This window comes from Salminus brasiliensis, chromosome 13 (genome assembly GCF_030463535.1).
Source record: "Salminus brasiliensis chromosome 13, fSalBra1.hap2, whole genome shotgun sequence".
Taxonomy (NCBI): domain Eukaryota; kingdom Metazoa; phylum Chordata; class Actinopteri; order Characiformes; family Bryconidae; genus Salminus; species Salminus brasiliensis.
Genome location: NC_132890.1, coordinates 30,242,796 through 30,267,770, shown reverse-complemented (window position 1 = coordinate 30,267,770; position 24,975 = coordinate 30,242,796). Strand labels below are relative to the sequence as shown.

General features: G+C 42.9%; 1 protein-coding gene across 2 annotated transcripts in view; it reads right to left on the bottom strand.

The window, feature by feature from the left end:
- The window catches only part of LOC140575227 (protein unc-13 homolog C-like), a 237,443-nt gene that overhangs the window by 98,673 nt on the left and 113,795 nt on the right, over positions 1 to 24,975 (bottom strand). For both annotated transcript variants that reach the window (XM_072695457.1, XM_072695458.1), the window contains exons 17-18: positions 14,259 to 14,392; positions 10,605 to 10,690 (exon numbers count right to left, since the gene is read on the bottom strand). In XM_072695457.1, coding sequence (XP_072551558.1) covers positions 10,605 to 10,690; positions 14,259 to 14,392 — 220 coding nt within the window. The remainder of the gene's footprint in view (positions 1 to 10,604; positions 10,691 to 14,258; positions 14,393 to 24,975) is intronic.

Genomic DNA, 24,975 nt, shown 5'->3' with positions numbered 1-24,975 from the left:
TGAGAGAGTGAGAGAGATGAAGAGAGAGGATGAGAGAGTGAGAGAGGGATGAAGAGAGAGGATGAGAGAGTGAGAGAGGAATGAAGAGAGAGAGGATGAGAGAGTGAGAGAGATGAAGAGAGAGGATGAGAGAGTGAGAGAGGAATGAAGAGAGAGGATGAGAAAGTGAGAGAGGGATGAAGAGAGAGGATGAGAGAGTGAGAGAGAGATGAAGAGAGAGGATGAGAGAGTGAGAGAGGAATGAAGAGAGAGGATGAGAAAGTGAGAGAGGGATGAAGAGAGAGGATGAGAGAGTGAGAGAGGGATGAAGAGAGAGGATGAGAGAGTAAGAGAGGAATGAAGAGAGAGGATGAGAGAGTGAGAGAGTGGTGAAGAGAGAGGATGAGAGAGTGAGAGAGATGAAGAGAGAGGATGAGAGTGTGAGAGACAGATGAAGAGAGAGGATGAGAGAGTGAGAGAGAGATGAAGAGAGAGGATGAGAGAGTGAGAGAGAGATGAAGAGAGAGGATGAGAGAGTGAGAGAGTGAGAGAGATGAAGAGAGAGGATGAGAGAGTGAGAGAGAGATGAAGAGAGAGGATGAGAGAGTGAGAGAGGGATGAAGAGAGAGGATGAGAGAGTGAGAGAGGAATGAAGAGAGAGGATGAGAGAGTGAGAGAGAGATGAAGAGAGAGGATGAGAGAGTGAGAGAGGATGAGAGAGTGAGAGAGAGATGAAGAGAGAGGATGAGAGAGTGAGAGAGGAATGAAGAGTGAGGATGAGAGAGTGAGAGAGGAATGAAGAGTGAGGATGAGAGAGTGAGAGAGATGAAGAGAGAGGATGAGAGAGTGAGAGAGGAATGAAGAGTGAGAGAGGAATGAAGAGTGAGGATGAGAGAGTGAGAGAGATGAAGAGAGAGGATGAGAAAGTGAGAGAGGAATGAAGAGAGAGGATGAGAGAGTGAGAGAGAGATGAAGAGAGAGAATGAGAGAGTGAGAGAGATGAAGAGAGAGGATGAGAGAGTGAGAGAGATGAAGAGAGAGGATGAGAGAGTGAGAGAGATGAAGAGAGAGGATAAGAGAGTGAGAGAGAGATGAAGAGAGGATGAGAGAGTGAGAGAGATGAAGAGAGAGGATGAGAGAGTAAGAGAGATGAAGAGAGAGGATGAGAGTGTGAGAGAAAGATGAAGAGAGAGGATGAGAGAGTGAGAGAGGGTTAAAGAGAGAGGATGAGAGAGTGAGAGAGATGAAGAGAGAGGATGACAGAGTGAGAGAGGAATGAAGAGAGAGGATAAGAGTGTGAGAGAGATGAAGAGAGAGGATGAGAGTGTGAGAGAGGGATGAAGAGAGAAGATGAGAGTGTGAGAGAAAGATAAAGAGAGAGGATGAGAGAGTGAGAGAGAGATGAAGAGAGAGGATGAGAGAGTGAGAGAGATGAAGAGAGAGGATGAGAGTGTGAAAGAGGGATGAAGAGAGAAGATGAGAGAGTGAGAGAAAGATGAAGAGAGAGGATGAGAGTGTGAGAGAAAGATGAAGAGAGGATGAGAGAGTGAGAGAGGGATGAAGAGAGAAGATGAGAGTGTGAGAGAAAGATGAAGAGAGAGGATGAGAGAGTGAGAGAGGGTTAAAGAGAGAGGATGAGAGAGTGAGAGAGATGAAGAGAGAGGATGACAGAGTGAGAGAGGAATGAAGAGAGAGGATAAGAGTGTGAGAGAGATGAAGAGAGAGGATGAGAGAGTGAGAGAGGGATGAAGAGAGAGGATGAGAGTGTGAAAGAGGGATGAAGAGAGAAGATGAGAGTGTGAGAGAAAGATGAAGAGAGAGGATGAGAGAGTGAGAGAGGGATGAAGAGAGAAGATGAGAGTGTGAGAGAAAGATGAAGAGAGAGGATGAGAGTGTGCGAGAGATGAAGAGAGAGGATGAGAGTGTGAGAGAGGAATGAAGAGAGAGGATGACAGAGTGAGAGAGAGATGAAGAGAGAGGATGGCAAAGTGAAAGAGAGTAAAAGAATGAGAGAGAGAGAGAGAGAGAGAGAGAGAGAGAGAGAGAGAGAAAGAGAGAGAGAGAGAGAGATGAAAGGAGCTCAGTCATGAATGATTTTTGTTGCATTTCTGTTCTGGTTCTCTTTGAAGATCCCATTTTCTTTATACTTACACACACACACACACATACACACACATGCACACATACACACACATAACACTCCAGGGGTCTCCTGCTGAGTTGTTGTTTGGTCTGACCCCTGTGTTGGCATACGCTGAAGCTCTGAAGTGTTTCCTATAAAGCAGCACTCTAAAACGACATAACACACACACACACACACACACACACACACTCCTGCCACAGGCCATTGCCCTCCTGCGGAGAGACGCCGTGGCTCAGCTGCCTAAAGCCCAGGTGAGTCTCACTCCCCCTACAACAAACGGCAATACACACACACACACACACACACACACACACACACACACACACACTGCAGGTAGAGACTGGTTAAAACATGCTCTGGCAACCTGGACCCTACTCTAACACCCCGCCCTAACAGCACACACAGCCAGAGACCATCGCAACCCCAGCCAACACACACCCACTACAATCAACCAGCTGTGTGCACCAGCACCATCTCCTCATCTGCTGCAGTAACAGTCTCTACTTTTTTGGACAGGCTTTGCACTAGACATCTGAACATTGCTCTGAGGAGGATTTGATTGCATTCAGCTACTCCAACCCATTCTAAAATATGTACACTATTTGGACAAAAATATTTGGACACCTCCTAATCACTGTTCAAACAATATATTTGTTTCATTCAGTCTCTTTGCAGCATGTATATAAAATCAAGCCCCTAGCCATGCCGCCTGCCTTTACATACATTAGTAAAATAATGGGTGGTTCTAAAGAACTCACTGAACTCCAGCATAGTTCTATAACAGGAGCCATGGCTGCAACAACAAGTCAGTTGGTGGAATTTCGTCTTGAGCACATAGCTAGTTAAACACAGTTCCAATCCTGCTGTAAGAGCTGCAAAGGGAGACCAACTCCACATTAATACCTATTGGATTTAGAATGGGATGTCCTAAAAGCTCCTGTATTGTGTATTGTGTAGGCGTCCCAATACTTTTATCCATATAGTGTATTAAATGATTCTCCATAACTTCAGAGAGGCTTTATACCCCTCTAGCTTGCTCCTGGCATTGGGCACAGTGACCTTAAGGGCTGGTCTAGAGAAAGTCCTTTTCTTAGTTTGATGCGATTATATCACACCAGCTGGATGTGCACCTGTATCAGCAATGGGTGTCCGAATACTTTTGTACACAGCTCGCTCTGTCTCTTTCTCTCTGCGTGTCTATTGGCCTGTAAAAGCTTTAGTGTGTAATCACGTATCAGAGTGGAGATGTACAACAGAGCAGGACCTCTATATCCTCTAATCTCTGCCACACACACACTCACACACACACACTCACACACACATCCACACAATATCTCTCACATCATCACAAAGCGAGAGAAAGAGTGAGAAAGTGAGAAAGAGAGAGAGGGAGGACCAGAGAGTGAGAGAGTGTCTTTTATAGTGACTGTGTGCTGATTGGACAGTGTGTGCTACGCTGTGTTTAGGGACAGGCAGTAACTCAGCGAGTGGCTGTAAATGAATGGAGAGTGCTGCACTGCTAAATACACCGACGTGACTGGAGGGACGCAAATGGAATACGTTCCACTTCATATGTCATACTGTGTAGTATAGCCGCACATACACATGCACTATATGGTCCACAAAAGTCATTCCCTGTTCCTTCTCAAATCAAGGGAATCAAGTTGATCCTGCTCCTGTTGGAGTCACTGTCTCCACTGTCCAAGCAAAGCTTTCTACTAGCGTTTGGAGCATTGCTGTGAGGATGTTGGATGATCACCACCCCACCTCATCCCCAACTTCCCAACTTATCCCAAAAGTATTGGATGGAGAATCAACCATCATTCCAGAGAACACAGTAGTTCCACTGCTCCACAGCTCCATAAAGCTGATACATTAGGCATGGTGCTACTAGGTACAGTTTATCTGCTACAGGTTCATGGTTAGGTGATGCTGAGCGACTGCACGAAAACATCTGCATTCTATTTATTTTTACTGCATTTCTTATCCTAGTCTCAATTTCTATACATCACAAATCTAGTATATCATCATAAGAAGCTGACATATGTGTTGCTTGGCAGCAGGTGCCTAATGTTTGGCTGTATTATTGATAACACATTCTATTGCTGTTCTGCCATCAGCAACCAGAGTCTAAGGGAGCACAACAGGCCCTCTTTACCCTTATCACTCTGGAGCAATTGTGGTCGGCACAGGCGTCTGGTTTAGTGGATCTAGCAACCCGGCACTTTCCTCTGAGCATGTCGGCTGCCTGGCACTGCTACAATGGCGGGAGCTTGGAAAGAGGCAGTGGCTGGCTTTGCATTTGTCCAAGGAGACGTGTGTTAAGTCCTTACCCTCCTAGTAGGGTGGCATGGCTAGTGCTAGGGGGAAATTACAAACGGGTAGGTTCTAATTGGCAGTACCAAATTAGGAAAAAAGGGACAAACAAAAAATTCTGACAAACAAATGAAATATAAATACAATCTATTTTATTTTTAAAAATGACACAATTTTTAACCATGATAAAATCACTGACATATTCCTTTGTTATTTTTATGAACTCTATCTTATTAGAACGGGTGTTGAATGAAATCACTGCAGCATTCTAAAGCACCGGTGCATTCTGACACCCTTTTTAGTGCAGCGGTGTTCGGGTTGGCTGCGTCAGTAAAGCAGAGAACACACTTTTTCGAGCACATGTGCACATCAGCTCACACATGGGACCATTTTTTATTATTTATTTATTTATTTCATTGACTTTAATCTCCTCTTTTGCAAAGGCCATCTGGGCTACAGAAGACCAAACCCACCCTCATTCCCTCCATGCGTTACGCCAAACCTCATCAATCTGTCAACATCTGAGCAAGAATCCAATCCTGGAAGCTATACATTAATCCCTCTTCCAATCCTTCCCTTGCTTTAAGCCAGATTTACCCCCCAGCCACGAGATTCCCTGAAAATGCACTGCTGAAACGTAACGGTTCTCAGTTCTGATACAAATCAAGCAGGAAACCAGAGCATTCCGACACTTTCTGGTGCGACGTAGAACCATTTGTAAAGATTCTGCAACATGATGAAGGTCCATTTGAGCACGCATTTCATGCTTATTCGAGTTGTCATCAGTCTGTATATAACTGTTGCATGTTTTTAAGAACCCTTGAAGAACCTCTTTATCGAGAGGTGTGCTGTCAGGTCTTGATTCTTGCCAAGTCAGAACTGTTCACAGTGGTGATGAACTCTACGAATATGAAGTTCTCTATGAAGTTCCCTCAGAGAACGTGTTTAGACCATATGGGCCACTTTTACCTGCTGTGTGAATGTAGCCTTTGTTACCTGAGTTACCAGTATGTTGTAACATGGGATGTTGACACATCTGAATACTGGGAGAAGATCCTTAAAGAAGGGTTCTTTAAGGGATTACTTGTGGTTCTTATAATGATGGATCCCACTGGCCTCGTAAATTTGAACAAAATTGAAAGAAATTTGTGAAAATCTGAATCTTCATGAAAACTGTTGGTAAATAAGTAACTAATAACACTAAATAATAACACTTGGTAAATAAGGCCCAAGATTCTTTAAGGAACCAAAAGTGTTTCTTCTGTGGAATCTTTTGTAGCACCTTTAGTTTTCAGAGTGTACATCAACCCAGTGGTCTTCAACCCTGCTCCACGAGACCTACCTTCCCACAGACTTGGACCCAATCCTAATCTACCTCACCTGATCCAACTTCTGGAATTATTGTATTCAGAAGTTCTTGACTGGCTGAATGTGGTGTGTTAGATGGGGGGGTCTAGTTAAGGTCTGCAGGACTGTAGTTCTGCAGGAGGAGGGGTTAACTGGTCCAGACAGAGGGCGCTACAAAGCGGTTTTCAGTACTGTGCTCTTTTGTATCAGTAGCTTTGTATTCTTCCCTGCACCTTCAGTGGGATTTGAGACGGAATCTCCTGCGGACACTCAACACGAACGAGCGACAAAATCATGGAGACGAATTAATCATCCTACACAAAGCAGCTCGGAGAATAGACGTCTGGGGAGAACCGGGTGGTTAGGATGCTGTTGTGTGTGAGAGTGTCTGAATATTTCTGTATTATTTGTGTGGGTGTGTTCATACACATACACTACTCTTTGTGTATTAATATTAGAGCATTTAGCTTCTTTACGTTGCTGACACAGATGCGCAAATGCACAAACAGGCACACAGCTTGTAGGCCCTACAGATTAAGACTCTCTAGAGCAAATACCCATTAACCTTTTGGCACCATGCCTAATGCCAGGCGTGGGCTACAGAGGTATAAAGCCCCCCAGCATTGAGTTGTGAAGGAGTGGAACTGTGTTCTCTGGAATGATGGTAGTACTCCATCCAATACTTTTAGGATACGCTGGGGTGAGTTGGGGATGAGGTGGAGTGGTGATCATCCAACATGCTGATCTCACTAACGCTCTTGTCTTTGAATGCAATCAACTCCTCACAGCAATGCTCCAAATTCGAGTAAAATCTGCTGTCTCTACTTCCCTATACAGTGGATACACAGGACAAACTCTTCTTTGAATACTCTTGATTTCAGAATAAACAATGAATGAGCAAGTGTCCCAAAACTTTTGTCCATATACTGAAGTTTGTCTGTCTCAGATCACAATTCTCTAAGTTTCTTGTAAACTACACTCTTCACGGTTGTGTAGTTAAGACAGGTGTCATATATGAAACCATGGCAACTTCAGGAACCTTTGGATGCTTAAATGGTTAAAATTAATTTCAGCTTCAGTACTTTGTAGAACCCTTTTAGTAAGAATGTGCCAATATTGCATTCAATAGAACTCAAATCCAGTCTGTAGTGAAGGTAGAGCACTGTAGTGGAGCTGATGGCTGATTGGTCTGTGTGTTATTTACAATTTGACTTGACGGGTAAACAGGACGTTCCCAGTGTAGACATTCCGAAGGCTCTGTGACGGAATTTCGCAGTGCTACACCGGAGCGCCCGCTTGCCCGTCGTATCCATGCTTATGCACATATCTGTATTTTTACTTATTGCTCTCTATAGGTGTGTAAATACACTACAACTGACCTGCAAATATAAACGCTGTGTGCTTATGCGTGTCCTTGTCATTCTCTGTGCAATACTGTCAAAACACTGTGCAGGAGCTTAGATTCACACACCTGCCCAAACCCACATACACACACATACACACACACACACACACACATTCCAATTTATGCTCCATGCATACACAATCAGGAGTGCAGCAAATGCCATTCTATTCTCACGGCAGCAAACAGAGAAGATGGTAGCGCATCTGCACCCGAGCTGCGTACGCGCAAAACGCATGGATTGTCCCTGTCTTCGTACCTGGTTCCCATGGAAACACACAGATTAAGGATAAATGTGGAAAATGACAATCCATAATTACACGTGTGTATGTGTGCAGAAATGATGGCCGTCAGCCTGAAACAGCCCAGCACAGAAGCTGCCTATGGACATTTCAGTTCATGCAGTGCTAAAGTGCAAAAGTCAGAGCCCCCTTCCTTTATTTCATTCCCCATCAAACCTCATCATTACAAGCATGCATTCTCCATCCTTCAGCTTCAGAGATAAGCAGCAGAAACATCTACTGAACCGCAAATGACTCTGTTTAAGAGAAGAAGGAGCGTCCACCTTTACATTTATATCTGATAGTGGCAGGTTTGGTGGTCTACCAGGTCTTGCAGGGTCGTTTAACCCTTCAGCAAGTACAGTGCCACCAGTGGGATTTGCTGTGGCGGGTCCCTGGCTGGTACAGTCCCTTGATAATAGTTCAACATTGTGTTTGTTTAGATTTGTGCTCTTGAGTGATGAGATACACTTGTGTGATGCATTTCCCTCGTTATATGCTAAAACAGCACGGGAGAATTTTACTGTATGTCTTTCTGACCATTTCTGACCATTTACCCCCGTCACAAAACCTCAGCAGAACATTTCTGACATAAAATTCTGTGCTGATTTTGGACACTGTTAAAAAACACAACTGTCTTGACAAGGCTAAAGTTATGTTTGTTCCATTTTAAACTGCACAGAACCTACAGGCATGTAACTGCTGTGCTGTGGAGGTGGAGATAAGATAAGCATGGGGAACATTGCATTGTTAATATCTTTAAAAATGATAATTTCAAACTTTTTACATCACAGATCCAGTCATTACATGAGTCAAAGTCATGAAGTGTCATTACTTTATAAAAACGGGCAATAAATGGCTATAATAGTAGAAATATAACACAGTTACTGCCTGTTGATTCTCCTCACTGCTCTACAGATGACGTACAGCATTTTAGAGCTCCCCACTGCTCGTTCCAAAAGAGCTCACTCTGTGCAAACCGTCACAGACAGCCCAAACTCACTTGAGAAAGGGTTAATGGTGACACTTTACTGAATGTCAGCATTGTTTAGGCTGTATGATCCCCACATAACCTACATAAGCCTTGGTGACAGCTGATATGTATCTACATAGACATTAATAGAGGCTTATTTCACCATAAATGTGCTCATTTTGATGCCATTTGATCTCCCCTTAGCTACAGCAACGGATGCTTGTTGGAATACACCTTTATAAATGTTAAAAGTCATAAAAGTATTATAAAGCCTAAATCAGTAGTGCCCTTCAGTAGTGATGTTCCCCTTTCTAATGCAGGTGGATTATCTCACCTCCTCAGAACTGTCTCCCGAAAAATTAAAAATTTGTACTCAATGGCAGTTTTGACTGGAAATTGGAATGAATGAAGGATTGTCTCAGAAGAAAAAGACACACACACACACACACACACAAATACACACACCATCCTGCCTGAATAGGTTCAGTATTAATAATGACATTTAAGACATTTCATCTGGCACAGCTGATGTTTAAAGCTCATCTCTTCTGTATCAGTGTGTGTGTATGTGTGTGTGTGTTTGAGTATCAGAGGGAATAGCCTTTCAGTTTTTTGCCCTTTAGGTTGGTTGTGTTTATGTACGTAGCAGTGGGAATAGCCTTTGTCCCAGTTTAAGAGCCAATCGGAATCAAATATCAGTGCTGGATTCATTCCTACACTGATGCTGAACCAAATGCCGCACAATGCCACAGCAAACGCAGCAAGCAAATAAAAAAATTCTTGATATTAAAAGCTCATTAAAGGCTTCATTATTCCTCATTAATTCTCTTATTTACCCAGAAGGGCGACTGCAGTACTCGGCTAAGATGGGTCTTCTTTGGTTCGCAAATGTTCCATCCAACTAGTTAAGAACATGCTGTAAACTCACCGGGCCTCATAAAACATTCATGAGGATACATTTGTGCGAACTGAAACATTAGCCATTTCTAATTCTCCCTCTGACCTTGTTGGAGATTTTTTTTTTTTATGAATTCGATATCAGGGGATCTCACATTAAAGCTGTGGAAACCAGCCAGAGGGCAGACGTGAAGCTGAGCCCGAAAAATTGAGCTTCACTTAAGCAGGCCACTCTCTGCACCGCCATACATTCCAATCAAACTCCTATTCTCTCGGTTCATTAGGACGTAATCGGGGAGGCTGATGCTTTATTTTGCTGTTAAAAAGCTGCATTTGGCTGCCTGAGAGAGACTGGGTTAGGGATGCAATCATGGTTGGACCAGCGTTTAGGCCTACCTGTGCTGAAGAGCCTCTGAAGGTGCCCCAACATTAAAGAGCCTCCACAGGAGCTCCCACAGGCTAAAAGTTAGTCACAGAGCCGACCAAAGGCATACTCGAATTAGTGCCCCAACGCCACCAGGGGGCCCCCAAGATCTTGTGATAAAAAATATATCTTTTAAAAAATAACACTGAATAATAAAACAAAAGGGTATAACACAGGTACAATCAATTTTTATATGAATTTTTATTTCATAGTTGGCACACCAATACGAGGTTAATCAATTTCTGCTGTCGGCTGCTGCCACTGTTGGACAAATGCAAATATGCGCCGTTTGGTTGGTCGATAAAGGCTCGGGCGCTTCAGCGTATTGCACAATATCTCTTTACCTATTAAATGATCTTTAAAAGCATCTGGTGCTGAGGTGGTGGAATGGGGGGCCCCAAATGAAAATCCGCTTAGAGCTCTATAAAGGCTTGGGTCGGTCCTGGTCAGTCATATCCCTGATGATTTGCTGGTTGCTGGCCAAGTAGCATTATCACATATGCTGGACACCAGCAAGCACATGGAGAAGCATGCTGATCATGACCAGAAAAGCTCAACTTTGTGACAAACCGAAGCTCCAACGCAAACCAATGTTTTGTTGATTCCATTAGCAAGCCAGCTGCTTGACCAAACTCCTCCAGTAAGAAGAGAAGAAAACCCACCATTCTCTCATTTACATGCACTTTCCAGTCATACACCACATCATCATGCAAAAATAACCCCACCTGGATAATTCTGAAACAGATGGTAATGTCTTGTCTATAATGCTTTCAGTAATGATTCATTTCTGTTGATCTGCTGCTTCTGAAGATCCCACTGTACACTGAAACCAAGTAACTCACCCTCCATGGCGTATTTCATGTCCATGGCAAACAGGCTCCACATGATTTCAGCGCTGATCTTCCCCATGTTCAGCTCCTGAGGGAACCTGCAGTAGTGAGTATCGAGTTACAACACATTAACACATCTTCCACGTTTGGTACGTGAGGTCCATTTCTTTAGTTTTGCACTGAAGCTACAAGGCTAATGTAGCTAACATGTACTGCAAGCATATACCCCACCAGTTAGCATGGGGCTAACTTCATGCTACCTGCATCAACACACACGTCAAACTCTAAAATCTCTAATAGACTTGCTTGTGCTTAGCTCTATATACATACATACTATATCTCTATACTATACACTCCCCAACTCATCCCAAAAAAAAGTATTGAATGGAGAATATATATATATATATATATATATATATATATATATATATATATATATATATTTAGAGAGAGAGAGAGAGAGACAGAGAGAGAGAGAGACAGAGATTTGATGTGTGTTAAATATGGCAGTGTGTCAGAAACCAGATCTCTACAGTCACTGTGCACTCCCTGCCTAGCCCTCTCCGTCTCACTGACCCACATCCCCACATCCTCATCTTCAGCTTTCCTTTACCAGCAGAGGACCTTCTCTCATTAACTGTAGCAGTCTCTCTCTCTCTCTCTCTCTCTCTCTCTCTCTCTTTCTCTCTCTGTATCAGTCTCTCTCTCTCTCTTTTTGCTGTTTATATTTGTATGGTCAAAGCTATACTATATTGTATGTAAATGACATTATATACATTTATATTATATTTATATTTATATCAATATAGAAAAAACGGATCTCCTTATATATGAAAAAACAGGGATCAGAGAACTGTTTATGAATGATCTCTTTTTTTCTGCACCCCCCCTTTCTCTTTTTCTTCACTCCTCTCTCTCTCTCGCCCTCCTTTTCTTCACTCCTCTCTCTCTTGCTCCCTTCTTTGCTCCTCTCTCTCTCACTCTCTCTCTTTTTCTTCACTCCTCTCTCTCTCTCGCCCTCCTTTTCTTCACTCCTCTCTCTCTTGCTCCCTTCTTTGCTCCTCTCTCTCTCACTCTCTCTCTTTTTTTTCACTCCTCCCTCTCTCTCGCTCTCCTTTTCTTCACTCCTCTCTCTCTCTCGCTCTCCTTTTCTTCACTCCTCCCTCTCTCTCGCTCTCCTTTTCTTCACTCCTCTCTCTCTCTCGCTCTCCTTTTCTTCACTCCTCTCTCTCTCTCGCTCTCCTTTTCTTCACTCCTCCCTCTCTCTCGCTCTCCTTTTCTTCACTCCTCTCTCTCGCTCTCCTTTTCTTCACTCCTCTCTCTCGCTCTCCTTTTCTTCACTCCTCTCTCTCTCTCGCTCTCCTTTTCTTCACTCCTCTCTCTCTCTTGCTCCCCTTTCTTCACTCCTCTCTCTTTCTCTCTCCTTTTCTTCACTCCTTTCTCTCTCGCTCGCTCCTTTTTTACTCCTCTCTCACTCTCTCTCTTTTTCTTCACCCAATCTGTCTTGTTCTCTTTTTCTTCACTCCTCTCTCGCTCGCTCTCTTTTTCACTCCTCTCTCTCTCGCTCTCTCTTTTTCTTCACTCCTCTTTCTCTTGCTCTCTCTCTCTCTCTTTCTCCCATTCTCTCTGTTTCTCTCTCTCTCTCTCTCTCTCTCTCTCTCTCTCTCTCTCTCTCTCTCTCTCGAGCAGGCGTGTTTAATCTGTGTTTCTGAGGGTATAGATTTCCAGTCATGGTCATGACTCTCGGGGTCAGTGTTTTAATTATCTCTGGCCTCTCTGCTCTCTCTGTCGTGAGCACGTGCGGAGAAAAGGAAACGAGAAACACTGTCACTCTCCAAGCCACTAATCCCTCGCTTAACACACTCCCCTACAACAACGCCACGTGCTCTGTTACACTGCCCTGTTTCTATAGCAACGCAACACTGTATGTTACAGTGTGACAAAGTGAGCAGCAACCGTGACGCCTCTTTCATTTCCCCTCTCTCTCTCCAGACTTGCTCTCCCTCTACTAACGCTGTTCTCTCTTTCTCTCTCCCTCTCTTTCATTTCCCCTCTCTCTCTCTCTCTTTCCAGACTTGCTCTCCCTCTACTAACGCTGTTCTCTCTCTCTCTCTCTCTCTCTCCCTCTCTTTCATTTCTCCTCTCTCTCTCTTTCTCTCTTTCCAGACTTGCTCTCCCTCTCCTAACTCTGTTTTCTCTCTCTCTCTCATTCCACCTCTCTCTTACTCTCTCTCCTATCTGTCTCTTTTTCCCACCCTTTCCCAACTTTTCACTGTTGCTCTCATTCTACTATTGTACTACTGCTGTCTCTCACTCCTTCTCTCGTCCTCCCTCCCTCCCTCTCTCTTTCTCTCTCCCTCTCTGTCACGCTCTCTCACTCTGTCTCTCTTCCCGCTCCTGCTGTGAGAAAGCTCTCTGAACCCAATTAGGCCGGACCCGATTGAATTCCCTATCCAATCTGAAGCCTGACCCGATTCCATTTACCCCCTCAGCAGCCTGGAGAACAGACTGAGAAACGAATAAATGCAAAACCATCACTCTATCTATCACTCCAGTCTATCACTCCTGTACATAACTCCAGTCTATCACTCCAGTACATCACTCCAGTCTATCACTCCAGTCTATCACTCCATTCTATCACTCCAGTCTATCACTTCAGTACATCACACCAGTCTATCACTCCAGTCTATCACTCCAGTCTATCACTCCAGTACATCACTCCCTTCTATCACTCAAGTCTATCATTTCCTTCTATCACTCCAGTCTATCACTCCTGTACATCACTCCAGAACATCACTCCATTCTATTGCTCCAGTACATCACTCCAGTCTATCACTCCAGTCTACTATCACTCCAGAACATCACTCCATTGTATCACCCCCTTCTAATACTCCAGTCTATCACTCCAGTACATCAATCCAGTCTATTACTCCAGTCTATCACTCCATTATATCACCCCCTTCTATCACTCCAGTCTATCACTCCAGTACATCAATCCAGTCTATTACTCCAGTCTATCACTCCATTATATCACCCCCTTCTATCACTCCAGTCTATCACTCAAGTGTATCACTTCACTACATCACTCCAGTCTATCACTTCAGTTTATCACTCCAGGGTATCACTCCAGTACATCACTCCAGTCTATCACTTCAGTTTATCACTCCAGGGTATCACTCCAGTACATCACTCCAGTCTATCACTTCAGTCTATCACTCCAGTCTATCGCTCCAGTACATCACTCCAGTCTATTGCTCCAGTCTATCACTTCAGTCTATCACTTCAGTCTATCACTCGAGTCTATTACTCCAGTCTATCACTCAAGTTTATCACTCAAGTCTATCACTCCAGTCTATCACTCAAGTCCATCACTCCAGTCTATCATTCCATTTTATCACTCCAGTCTACCACTCCAGTCTACCACTCCAGTCTGTCACTCCAGTCTGTACTGTAATAAACTGTAACCTGCACTTGCAAAACCATTTCAGACACCATTTCACTGTGCTGACTGGTGCAAACTATGACCAACATTAATATAATAGTTAAGTGATATAATATATCTTTAGAACTGCTTTAAAGAGATATCCTCAATAACCCACAGTTCTTTATTCTATCTGCATATTCATTCACACAAAAACTGGTTTATTTATAGACACCGACACATACTGGTTTAGGACAGGTGTGTATGCTGTTCGGTCCTCATCAATCACCGACACCATCAGAGTGATGAGTTTGGGCCAGAAATCCAGATTCTTTATTGAGGGACCCTGCTCCTCACGGGGCAAATCCTGCTTCTTCGACTGGAAGGAGAGAAAGAGAAAGCAAGAGAGCGAGAGGAAGAGAGAGAGAGAGAGAGAATTAAGATAAGCTGGTCGTTTTTTTTTTCTGTTCTTCCACAGACAGGCTAAATAATTCATTTGGGCTAAAAGACTATAGGCTGCACTTTTAGTGGATCAGAATACAGTGCATTCCACACACACACAAACACACAAACACACACACACACACACACACACAGTATGACTCAAATCAGAACCAGTCATAGTGCACCCTCCCTGAAAGCCTCATTAGGATCTTCATTAATAATACAGTGCTTTAGTTTGTACTGGTTCTGCCCTCCAGTCCTGCTTCAACTCCTCATCAGGTCTGATTTAAGGAAAACGCTGTCCCTGCAGACATCACCCTGGAAACGGGGGTGGATTTGCAACACCACTGAGCCTAGTTTCTTGGCTGTAGTACAAGTCCAATTCTGGTGCTGAATTTTAAATGGAGTATCTCTGCTAGACCACCTCCTTTAGTACAGGTTTATTTTAAGAAGGTGACGTTTTTGGTCAGTATTGTTTGTACTATGAATGAATCAATATGTATGATTAATTATCCAGCATTAATTATTCTACTATTCTACTACTATTAATTATTCAGTAACTATTCTAAATATTGACTTGAAACTACTACATTGTAGTAACTGCTCTTCAATATATACAATGAATCATTCAGTACCTACTATGAATTATTCAGGAAATACTTCTAATCATTCAGCACCTGCTATGAATGATTCTAGTAATCTAAACTTTAATAAACAATTATTATTTACTGTCTACTACACATTATTTAGTATCTACTATGAATGACTCAGTATCTACTATAAATTCAATATCTACTATAAATTCAATATCTACTATGAATTATTCAGTATTTACTACAGATTATTCAGTATCTATTATATATTATTCAGAAAATACTGTGAATCATTCAGTATCTACTATAAATTCAGTATCTACCATAAATTATTCATTATTTACAATGACTTTTCAACTACTATTCAACTACAACTACTATTCATTGCTCAGTACTTACTTTAAATTATTCCGGACCTACTAGGAATTATTCCGAAAATACTGTTTATCATTCAGTATCTGCTATTAATTATTTAGTGAATGATGATTTAATGAATCACTCAGTACCTACCATAAATGATTTAGTATCTACTACAAACAGTCTACAGTATCTACTATGAATCATTCAGTATCTACTGTAAATCATCTACTATAAATTCAGTATCTACCATAAATTATTATTATTTATAATAATTTATTCAGAAACTACTATTCATTCTCAGTACTTACTCTAAATTATTCAGTACCTACTATGAATTATTCAGTTTCTTGTATGAGTCTCGACCCACATACTGGAAATTAGAGGTTTGAAACCCAGGAGACAAATTAGTGGTTTAGGAAGACCATGTGCGCCGAACTGAGGCGTGTCCTAAATGAGCCAGGCACAGTTAGTATTCAGCTGCTTCACTTCTCATGAGATAATGGCAGGTTATCACAGATTCAGACAGGAGGAATCAGCATCCTCACACGCAGAGAGACAAGGCCCCTTCTGACCCGCCGAGAACACACACCTGCCCCAAGGCCCCCACGCGTGATTGGATGGGTATTTGGGCTCTGTGCCAACCTGTTTCTGGCACAGGTCAGGCCACTGATTCAACTGAGCGAATCCAATCTCAGCTACGGTTCTATGCAAGCTGAGCTCTAGAACTCGAGATAAAAGCATATCCTACAAGTAATGCTAGAACTCTCATCAAAGCCCGTAGTCAGATTCAGCACCTTCTGAAACAGGCTTTTCTTTCATCTCAGACTGAAGACAAACGCCCAGATAAACCTTAACTTCCTCAGACGCGTCTCCTCTTTCTAAAAGAATGTTCTAGAAGCAACTCTAGAAGCTATGCTGAAACCTGTCCTTCAAAACATTCTAAAATGACACCTTTAAAAAAGGAAGTTCTTCAATGGTTCTTTACTAAAGAACCTTGATCACTCAAAGAAGTGTTTGAATGCTTAAATGGTTCTTTGTCTGGTTACATGATTCTTCAATATGGTGGAATATGTTTTGTAGGTGGTTCTTTTAATTTTTTTTTTTTTTAGCATCAAATTTACACAATTAAGTAAAAGAACCTTTATATGACCTGTATTATTGTATATTTTAGAACTAAAGATTACAAACACGTTTTAGAAATAATTATAGAACCTATGCTAAAACCTGTCTTTCTAAACATATAGAACTTAAGACATAATTACGCAAGAAAATTCTTTATTAAACAACCTTTGAAGAATTCCCTTTTAAAGATGTATTATATTATATTTAAAGATGTGTTATATTGAGTTCTACAATGTTTAGAAAGACAGGTTTTTAGCATAGGTTCTAGAACTATTCCTAAAACATGTTTTTAATCTTTAGTTCATTAGTAAAGAACCCTTGAAGAATTTTCTTTTTAAAGTTTTTTTTTTTATTACTCAAAGAACTGTTTGCTTAAATGCCTGCTTAAAACATGGTGGAATATGTTTTGTAGGTGGTTCTTGATAGAACCTTTTAAAATGTGTTCTTTTTGTACCAAAAAAAAAAAAGACTAATTCACATTTAAGTCAAAGAACTCAACTGTTTTAGTACTTTATACGACCTGATTTATTGTATATTCTAGAACTAAATATTAAAAACTTGCCCTTCTAGACATTCTAGAACTTAAGATTAAATGACATCTGTAAAAAGGGAATTCTTCAAGGGTTATTTACTAAAGAACCCTGATTATTCAAAGTACTGTTCGCGTAAATGGTTCTTCACCTGGTTAAAACATTCTTCAATATGGTGGAATACATTTGGCAGGTGGTTCTTTATAGAACCTTATTTTATTTTTAGTACCAAAAATGATTGCCTCACATTTGAGTCAAATAACCTGTTTTAGTACTTTATATGATCTGTTTTAATTTACATTCTGGTGGAATATGTTTTGTACATGTTTTTTTATAGAACCTTTTAAATATTGTGACCCAAATATTTTAGACCCTATTTCAGGGAAGGAAACAGAAAAAGAGCTTAATTTGAGCTGAGAAGTGTAGCTTCTAATTCAAACTCTCCATTCCACCTTAAACAGTGCAGCAGTTGTAGTGTACAGGTCAACAGGAGAACGTAACTGCAGCATAATTTAAGGCGGAATGGAAAGGCTGTGTAAGAGGACTACTTCAGCCTTGAACGCAGCCTTGTTTAGGGTAGTGTGAGAGTTCTTTACTGCAGCAGCCGAGAATCATGTCTGTTAATGGTGCCTAGAGGACGCCAGAGTGTGCTCTGCTACAACCAAACCAAGAATCGGAAGATGATCGGGCTTTAAAAGCCGATACTCGATCCATTAGAAATAAATGCCTGGACTGTTCGCCGATCCCCTCTTGCTACTGTATTTATTTTCTCATTTATTAAACTGCTCTGTGCTCCATGTAAACGATGAAAAGGACACAAGGCAATCTAATCGAAACAACTTCCCTGATCCGCTCAGAGAAGGAGATCTGTGTATACACATCTCAGATATACGTACATACTGTATACACACACACACACACAGCTGTCTGATGTATTGCCCCTGCTGTAGTGACAAAGCCATTTCTCTAACTCGTACGTGTGCCGGGTAAAAACCTGTCAACACAAGCCCGGGACCTCCTTCGCCAAGGGTGTGTATGTGCGTGTTTTGCGCTGGTACTCCAGCTCTGATTAATTGAAATGCCTGTTCTGGAGCCGGTCCATTAGGGCTATGAAATAATCTGCTCAATTATTTAACAGCTTTCGGTTTAATAGCCGCCTCTGCCAATCACTGCGAACATGTCTGCCTTACACCTGGCCCAGCTGGATTAGGACTGATCTGGGACTCGCCGTCTGATTGAACACTTCTAGTGGATTACAAAGGGAGAATCTCCAATTCCACTTCAAGTTGCATCCAATTTATTAGAGCTACAAGCTAACTGCTATGGACATGTCCACCTGTCCACCTGCTCCTCCAGCATTTCTTCCAGCATCAAGGGTATTCATAGGGAGTTTGCCCTCTAGTTTTCAGGAAAGGCTTTTTTGACAACACTGGAACATTGCTGTGAGGTGAATTTGATTGCATTCATCAGCGAGACCAGGTGCCTGACACTCCAACTTCAATCCCAAAGGTATTGAAGGTATTAGGGGTCCATCACTCCAGAGAACCAGTCCAGTTCCACTGGTCACACAGCCCAGTGTTGGGATTTATGCCCCTCTACCCAGGCCTGGTGACCTTAAGCTAGTGTGTGGCTGCTCCAGTGCATCCTGTTCTATCAGTGATGCTTTTCTATGCAGACTATAAAAGCTCTCCTGGCTGATAAATCTTAGGCATGAAGAAAGCTTCCGGAACACAAAGGACACACATCCTTTGTTGGTTATTTGAGCCGAACGCTACAAACATCGCATGTGATTTTCTGTCAGGCTTTTCAGTGATGGAGCTGAAACATTAGCCTGGCTATCAGTTTCAGGTTTACAAGCCTTTCTCCATTAGTGCTGGACATCACTCATAACACTCCACAATGGTACCAATCCCGGTGCTGATGTTGGACCAAATCATTCATTCATTCACCTTCTTATCTGCTTCTTCTTGGTCAGGATCTTATTGGAATAATTGGACACAAGGTAGGAATACGCTCTGGACAGGGTGGCAGAGCATGACAGGGTACCACACACACCCTTCCCCTTACACCTAGGGCCAATATCCATTCATCCCTCCATTTTATCATCCATTTCTTCCTGATTAAGGTGGGTCCGGAACACTACCTGATATCATTGGACGCATGATACGCCCTGGACAGGGTGCCAGTCCATCACAGGATACCACACACACCCGTTCACTCACACCTAGTAACAATTCAGCAGAGCAAATTCACCTACCATGTGTGTTTTTGGGGGGTGGGAGGAAACCGGAGGACCCGAATGAGACCCACATGGGCATGGGGACCTCACAGACCGGGACAAGGACCAAACCCACAACTCGAAGGCCCTGGAGGTAGGTGGCATTAGTAATAGACTATCAGGAATACTGGAATGCCTCGTCTTTAGGGGGTAAAATTGTGCTGTGAAAGCTGTGCCTCCGTACAGTCCTTCACATTTTTCACTGGACAAACCTGGACTTTGCAGACATTATGAGACTGCTACTGTTACACACTGCTTACTGAGACTGGATAGACACACAACAGTGTGTGTGTGTGTGTGTGTGTGTGTGTGTATGTGTGTGTGTGAATCGGTGTCATTTGTCACTTCCTGCTTGTGTCTCCACAGCAAGATAGAGTGTAGCTTCAGCATCTGCTTGTCATTACAACAGCACAAGGGTGATGTCATCGCCAGGACACACACACACACACACACACACCACGTGGTGTCCTCAGGCATATTGCCCAAAGGTGAACAAGGAAAGTTTTTGAGGGTCACTGTGTGTGTGTGTGTGTGTGTGTGTGTATGTGTGTGTGTGAGGGTTTGTGTCTGTGTCTCTGTGTGTGTGTGTGTGTGTGTGTGTGTGTGTGTGGTCAGGCACAGGACAGTGTAGCACTGCAGATGCTTATTAACAAGTGTAATGACACCACTGTCACGACAGACAGTTCATCTGCAATGCAAAATGTGTGTGTAAGTGTGTGTGTATGGGTGTGTGTGTGTGTGTGTAAGAGAGAGAGAGAGAGAGAGAGAGAGAGAGAGAAGGATATTGAAGGTTGAGAATATTATATTAAGGAGATGCAGATTAGTGGGTCATGAATATGAATGGCCCAACTGACCAATAGAGAGCAAGAAAGAGAGAGAGAAGGAGAGAGAGAAGAGAGAGAATGAGAAAAGAGGTGGGGGGAGACAGGGGAGAAGGACAGAGAGAGAGAGAGAGAGAGAGAGAGAGAGAGAGAGAGAGAGATAGAGAGAATGAGAAAAGAGGTGGGGGAGACAGGGGAGAAGGACAGAGAGAGAGAGAGAGAGAGAGAGAGAGAGAGAGAGAGAGAGAGAAAAAGAGCGAAGTTGGCTTGTGTGTATTGCACAGGATTACCACAATGACGTGTGTGTGTGTGTGTGTGAGAGGTGTGGACCAGTAGCTGCAGTGCTGATGGAGTTGTAAGCAGGAGTTACTGATTCACTCATTAACCTGATTGGCCCACCCTGTATTCAACATGAAATAATTCGGCAAGGTCACAAATGGCAACATTTTTACAACAATCCATTGCAATGCATTGTTTCAACACACACACACACACACACACCTCGCCAAAGATGGTTGTTTTAAAGTTCAGTCAAAAATGCTAATGGCTAATGCTGCTAACAGTGAATGAAACTGAGGAGTCTATCAATTAGAATTATGCAAATCATATTATGCTAATTAGTTGCTTCTAGCTTCAAATTAGCATTTTCAGTCAAGCTCTTCTTTAGTACATGGCAATGACTGAATGAAAACAGGACAGTGCAACGTGAAGCAACATCAGGTCTAGCGCCTCTGCTGGCTGGTTGCAGTATGATGTGTAGCTCCGCCCATCCCCATATGTTTCAATGACAAAACCCGTTTTCCCCCCTTAAACTGTCTTTCCATCTCCAGAGTCTCCAACTGTGTTCGTTTCCCTGTGAGAATATTGGCCCATTTTGACTTTCGTCCCTCAAATCAGTTACTCTACTACTCAGTTACTACGATAAGACTACTTGTCTAATCGTAAGAAGGCGGGGTTACACTGACGTATGAAGTGATTGACAGTATTTGCTGGAAGAGACCAGTCATCTGCTCATGCTGCTCATGCTAAGTGAAACTGAGCAGCTACCTATTAGAAATATGCTAATTATGCTAATTCAAGCTTCAGGTTCGCATTTTCATTCAAGCTCCTCTCTCTCAGTACATGACATCTTCCAACACCCCCCCCCCCCCACACACACACACTGCTGCATAATGGACTCAAGTCCAAGTGTTTGTACAGTATTTCCTACCACACACACACACACACACACACACACACACACACTCACACCACTGCCATCCATTCCTTGCTCTTTTGTCCTCTGTTTAACCCACATTCAGGATACACATACATGTCTCATCTGTCCCCTTCTCTCCTTTCCCTCCTCTCTCCTTCCTCTTCTTCCTCAGTTTCTTCATCCTCCTCCCTCCCTACTTCTTTCTCTTCTCTCTCCTCTCTCTCTCTCTTACTCCCTTTTTCTGTCTTTTATTTTCAGCTCTATCCATTCTCTCACTCTCTTCCATCCTTCCCTTCTCTTGCACTCTTTATTCTGCCTCTTTCTCCACTCTCTCGCGTTACCCTTCCCTCTCTCTTTTCTCCTCTCTTATCTCTTCCCTCTTTTTCCTGTCTTCGGCTATTCTTTCTCTCATTCCTCATCCTTCCTCATTTCTCTTCTATCTCGTTCTCTTCCCCCCTTATTTCTCTGTCTTTCTCTATTCTCTTTCGTTTTTTCTCTCTGTCTCTCTCTTTCCCCTCCTCTTTTTGGCTTTGTCCAATCTCTCTCTCTCTCTCTCTCTCTCTCTCTCTTTCTTCTCTCTCTCTCTTTTGTTTTCTTCTACCTCTCCACCTGTTTTTCCATTTGTCTTTCTCTGTCTCTCTCACTTCCCCCTCCCCCTTTTCTCTTTTTGTCTTTGTCCAGTCTCTTTCTTTCTCTCATCTGTCTTCTACTATCTCTCCCACTATTTTCTCCTTTCTCTCTCTCTCTCTCTCTCTCTCTCTTTCTCTCTCTCTTTCTCCACTCTTTCTTTTTTCCCTCTCTTTTGTTCTTCCCCTACGTCTCCATCCTTTTCCCTTCATCTCTGTTTCTCCCTTTTCGCTTTTTGTCTTTGTTCAGTCTCTGTTATTCCTCTCTGTCTCTTCTGTCTTCTCCTGTCTCTCCCACCATTTTCTCCTCTCTCTCTCTCTCTCTCTCTTCTCCTCTTTTTCCCCTTTTTTCTTTCTTTCTTCTCCCTCTCTTTTGTTCTTCTCCTATGTCTCCACCCTTTTCCACATTGTCTTTCACTTTCTCCCTTTTCTCTTTGTCCAGTCTCTCTCTTTCTCTCTTTTGTCTTCTTCTATCTCTCCCACCATTTTCTCCTTTCTGTCTCTCTCTCTCTCCCTCTCTCCCTCTCTCTCTTCTCCTCTCTTCCCCCTTTTTTTTTCTTTCTCCACTCTCTCTCTCTTTCTTCCCTCTCTCATTTCTCCTCTTCTCTCTCTCCCCCCTCCCCTCTCTGTGTGATGGGACCCTTCCCTTGCTGTCCTCTTTCTCCTCTGCCCTGCATCTCTTTATCTTTCCTTCCGGAGGAATGTTGCCGTCTCTCCATTTCCCATTTCCTATCCTCCGCTCTCTCTTTTCAGATCTGTCCTTCACTAACAGGATTTGGCTTTCTGAGCATGAGCCCCCCTCACCCTTGTCTTGAGTGCTCTGTGGTGGGGTTATGTAAGCAGCCCCTGCATCCAGGCAGTTCATATTTCATCTGAGGAGAGTAGAGCAGTGTGTGTGTGTGTGTGTGTGTGTGTGTGTGTGTGTGTGTGTGTGTGTTTGTGTGTGTGTGTGAGAGTGTGTGTGTGCGTATATATATGTGTGGAGATGTGAGGAGAGCAGACAGTGCTGGAGAAAAGAGGCATTCCCTCTCCGTGTGATAAGCCTGCTGTGTATCTTCCACTCTAAAGCCCAGCTAAATTAGCCACAAGCCCACAATAACAACAACTACAGCACACACAAGAAAGCCCCCAAAACCCCCACAGCAGCACAGAGACCACTCTCTATCCCAGCAACTTCATACTGTATCTGCTCCTACTGGCTCAGTTCCATTGACTTAATTACAATTGTGTGTGTGTGTGTGTGTGTGTGTGTGTCAGCTTAACCATTCCCAGTGCTCTCCTATAGGGAGGCCAGCATTCCCAGTCAACACCTAGTTTATCTAATCAATCCTTCGTTAATGTTCATTAATTAAAGTAAATCAGGTGGACTGCTGGTGGAACTGGACACATCTACACAGTGACTGGAGCTCACAGAGAAGATCTTGTGATGATTGTGCTAATGTAGCACCATTAGCCTGTTGCTAACATGACATTAAAAGAATACACAAGGGAGCCAAATCAATGGAAGATTTAACGTGTGCGCTGATCAGAGCTGGTGGAGGCTTTAGGCTGCTGGTGTTGATTGGCCGCATGCTGAGCGCTCCCTGGACGAGCGGATGGAGTTGTGTTTAAGTGGCATGTGTGTGTGTGTGTGTGTGTGTGTGTGTTTGTGTGTGGGTGTACGTAATGCAATAATTACACAAATCATCCTGTTTTACTGAAGCTGTGTGTAATCACTGATCCACAGGGTTTTAAACAAAGGGGCCGTCCAGGATATTGTCAGCTTTGTAAACGGATTTTGACCAATTAGGGTCCGAAAGCAAACAAGCACAACTTCCTAACCTGCGAAAGCTCGTCTCACACTCACACACACACTCACACACACACACACACACACACACACAGAAACAGACTGGACTTTACTAAAGACATACAGAGAACAATACATGCACAAACACACTCACAAACTCACATGGACAGCCAGGGGCACATAGGACTGGTTGCTGCTCTCTCTCTCTCTCTCTCTCTCTCTCTCTCTCTCTCTCTTTCTCTCTCTCTCTCTCTCTCTCTCTCTCTCTCTTTCTCCCTCCTTTTCTCTTTTTTTCTCTTTCTCCCCCCTCAGGCTGATCTGAATATCACAGTGTTTAATGGTCTGCTTCCTTTACATAATAACGATATTTATATCTCTCCAGTGCCCTGAGACTGACTGTGCTAATAAGAGAGAGACACCAAAAGAGGGTGAGAGAGAGACAGAGCGAGAGAGTGAGACAGAAAGTGAGACAGAGACAGAAAGCCAATGGGAGTCTTCCAGTTCCACACGAGACTAAAAATGACTCTTATTTGGGACTGCATGTTTTGACATCATGTGAGTGAATGATTGCAGTGTTTGGGTACTGTGATCACACACACACACACACACACACACACACAGTACTAAAAAAGGAAAGTGTTTCAGGAGGGTTTTATTTTCCAGCTTTAAAAAATCGCTTAAGGCTTCATTTATGGAGCGTGAATTTGAGTCTATATTGAGTCAAATTCTATAAAATTTCATTTTTCTTTTTACAACTAAATTTTTATGCACTTCCGCAGGTGCCATACCAATCCAGACTGCACTCTGAATGAGCTTGTACGCTTCCTAGAGAAAAAAAAACGAAGAGTGAAAGCCTTGTAAATCCATCCATACAGCAATGAAAACATGGTAGCTCACAGAAAGCGCTGATTCTACATGCTGATCTATTTACTTCTCTGGAGACAGATTTACCCTGGTACACAAATCTACAAATCTAGTGAGGTGATCTCCAACCTTCCTCCTGGAGAGCTATCTTCCTCCAGGTTTCAACTGAAGCCCATATCTAACACACTCCAATAAGCCAATCACGGACTTCAGAAGGCAGTTAAAAGCAGGATCAGATGAATTTGGTTTGGATCCAAAGTCTGCAGGAAAGGAGCTCTCCAGGAGCAGGGTTGGAGACCACTAGAGGACCTACAGGATGAGGTGTATGCATGTGTAT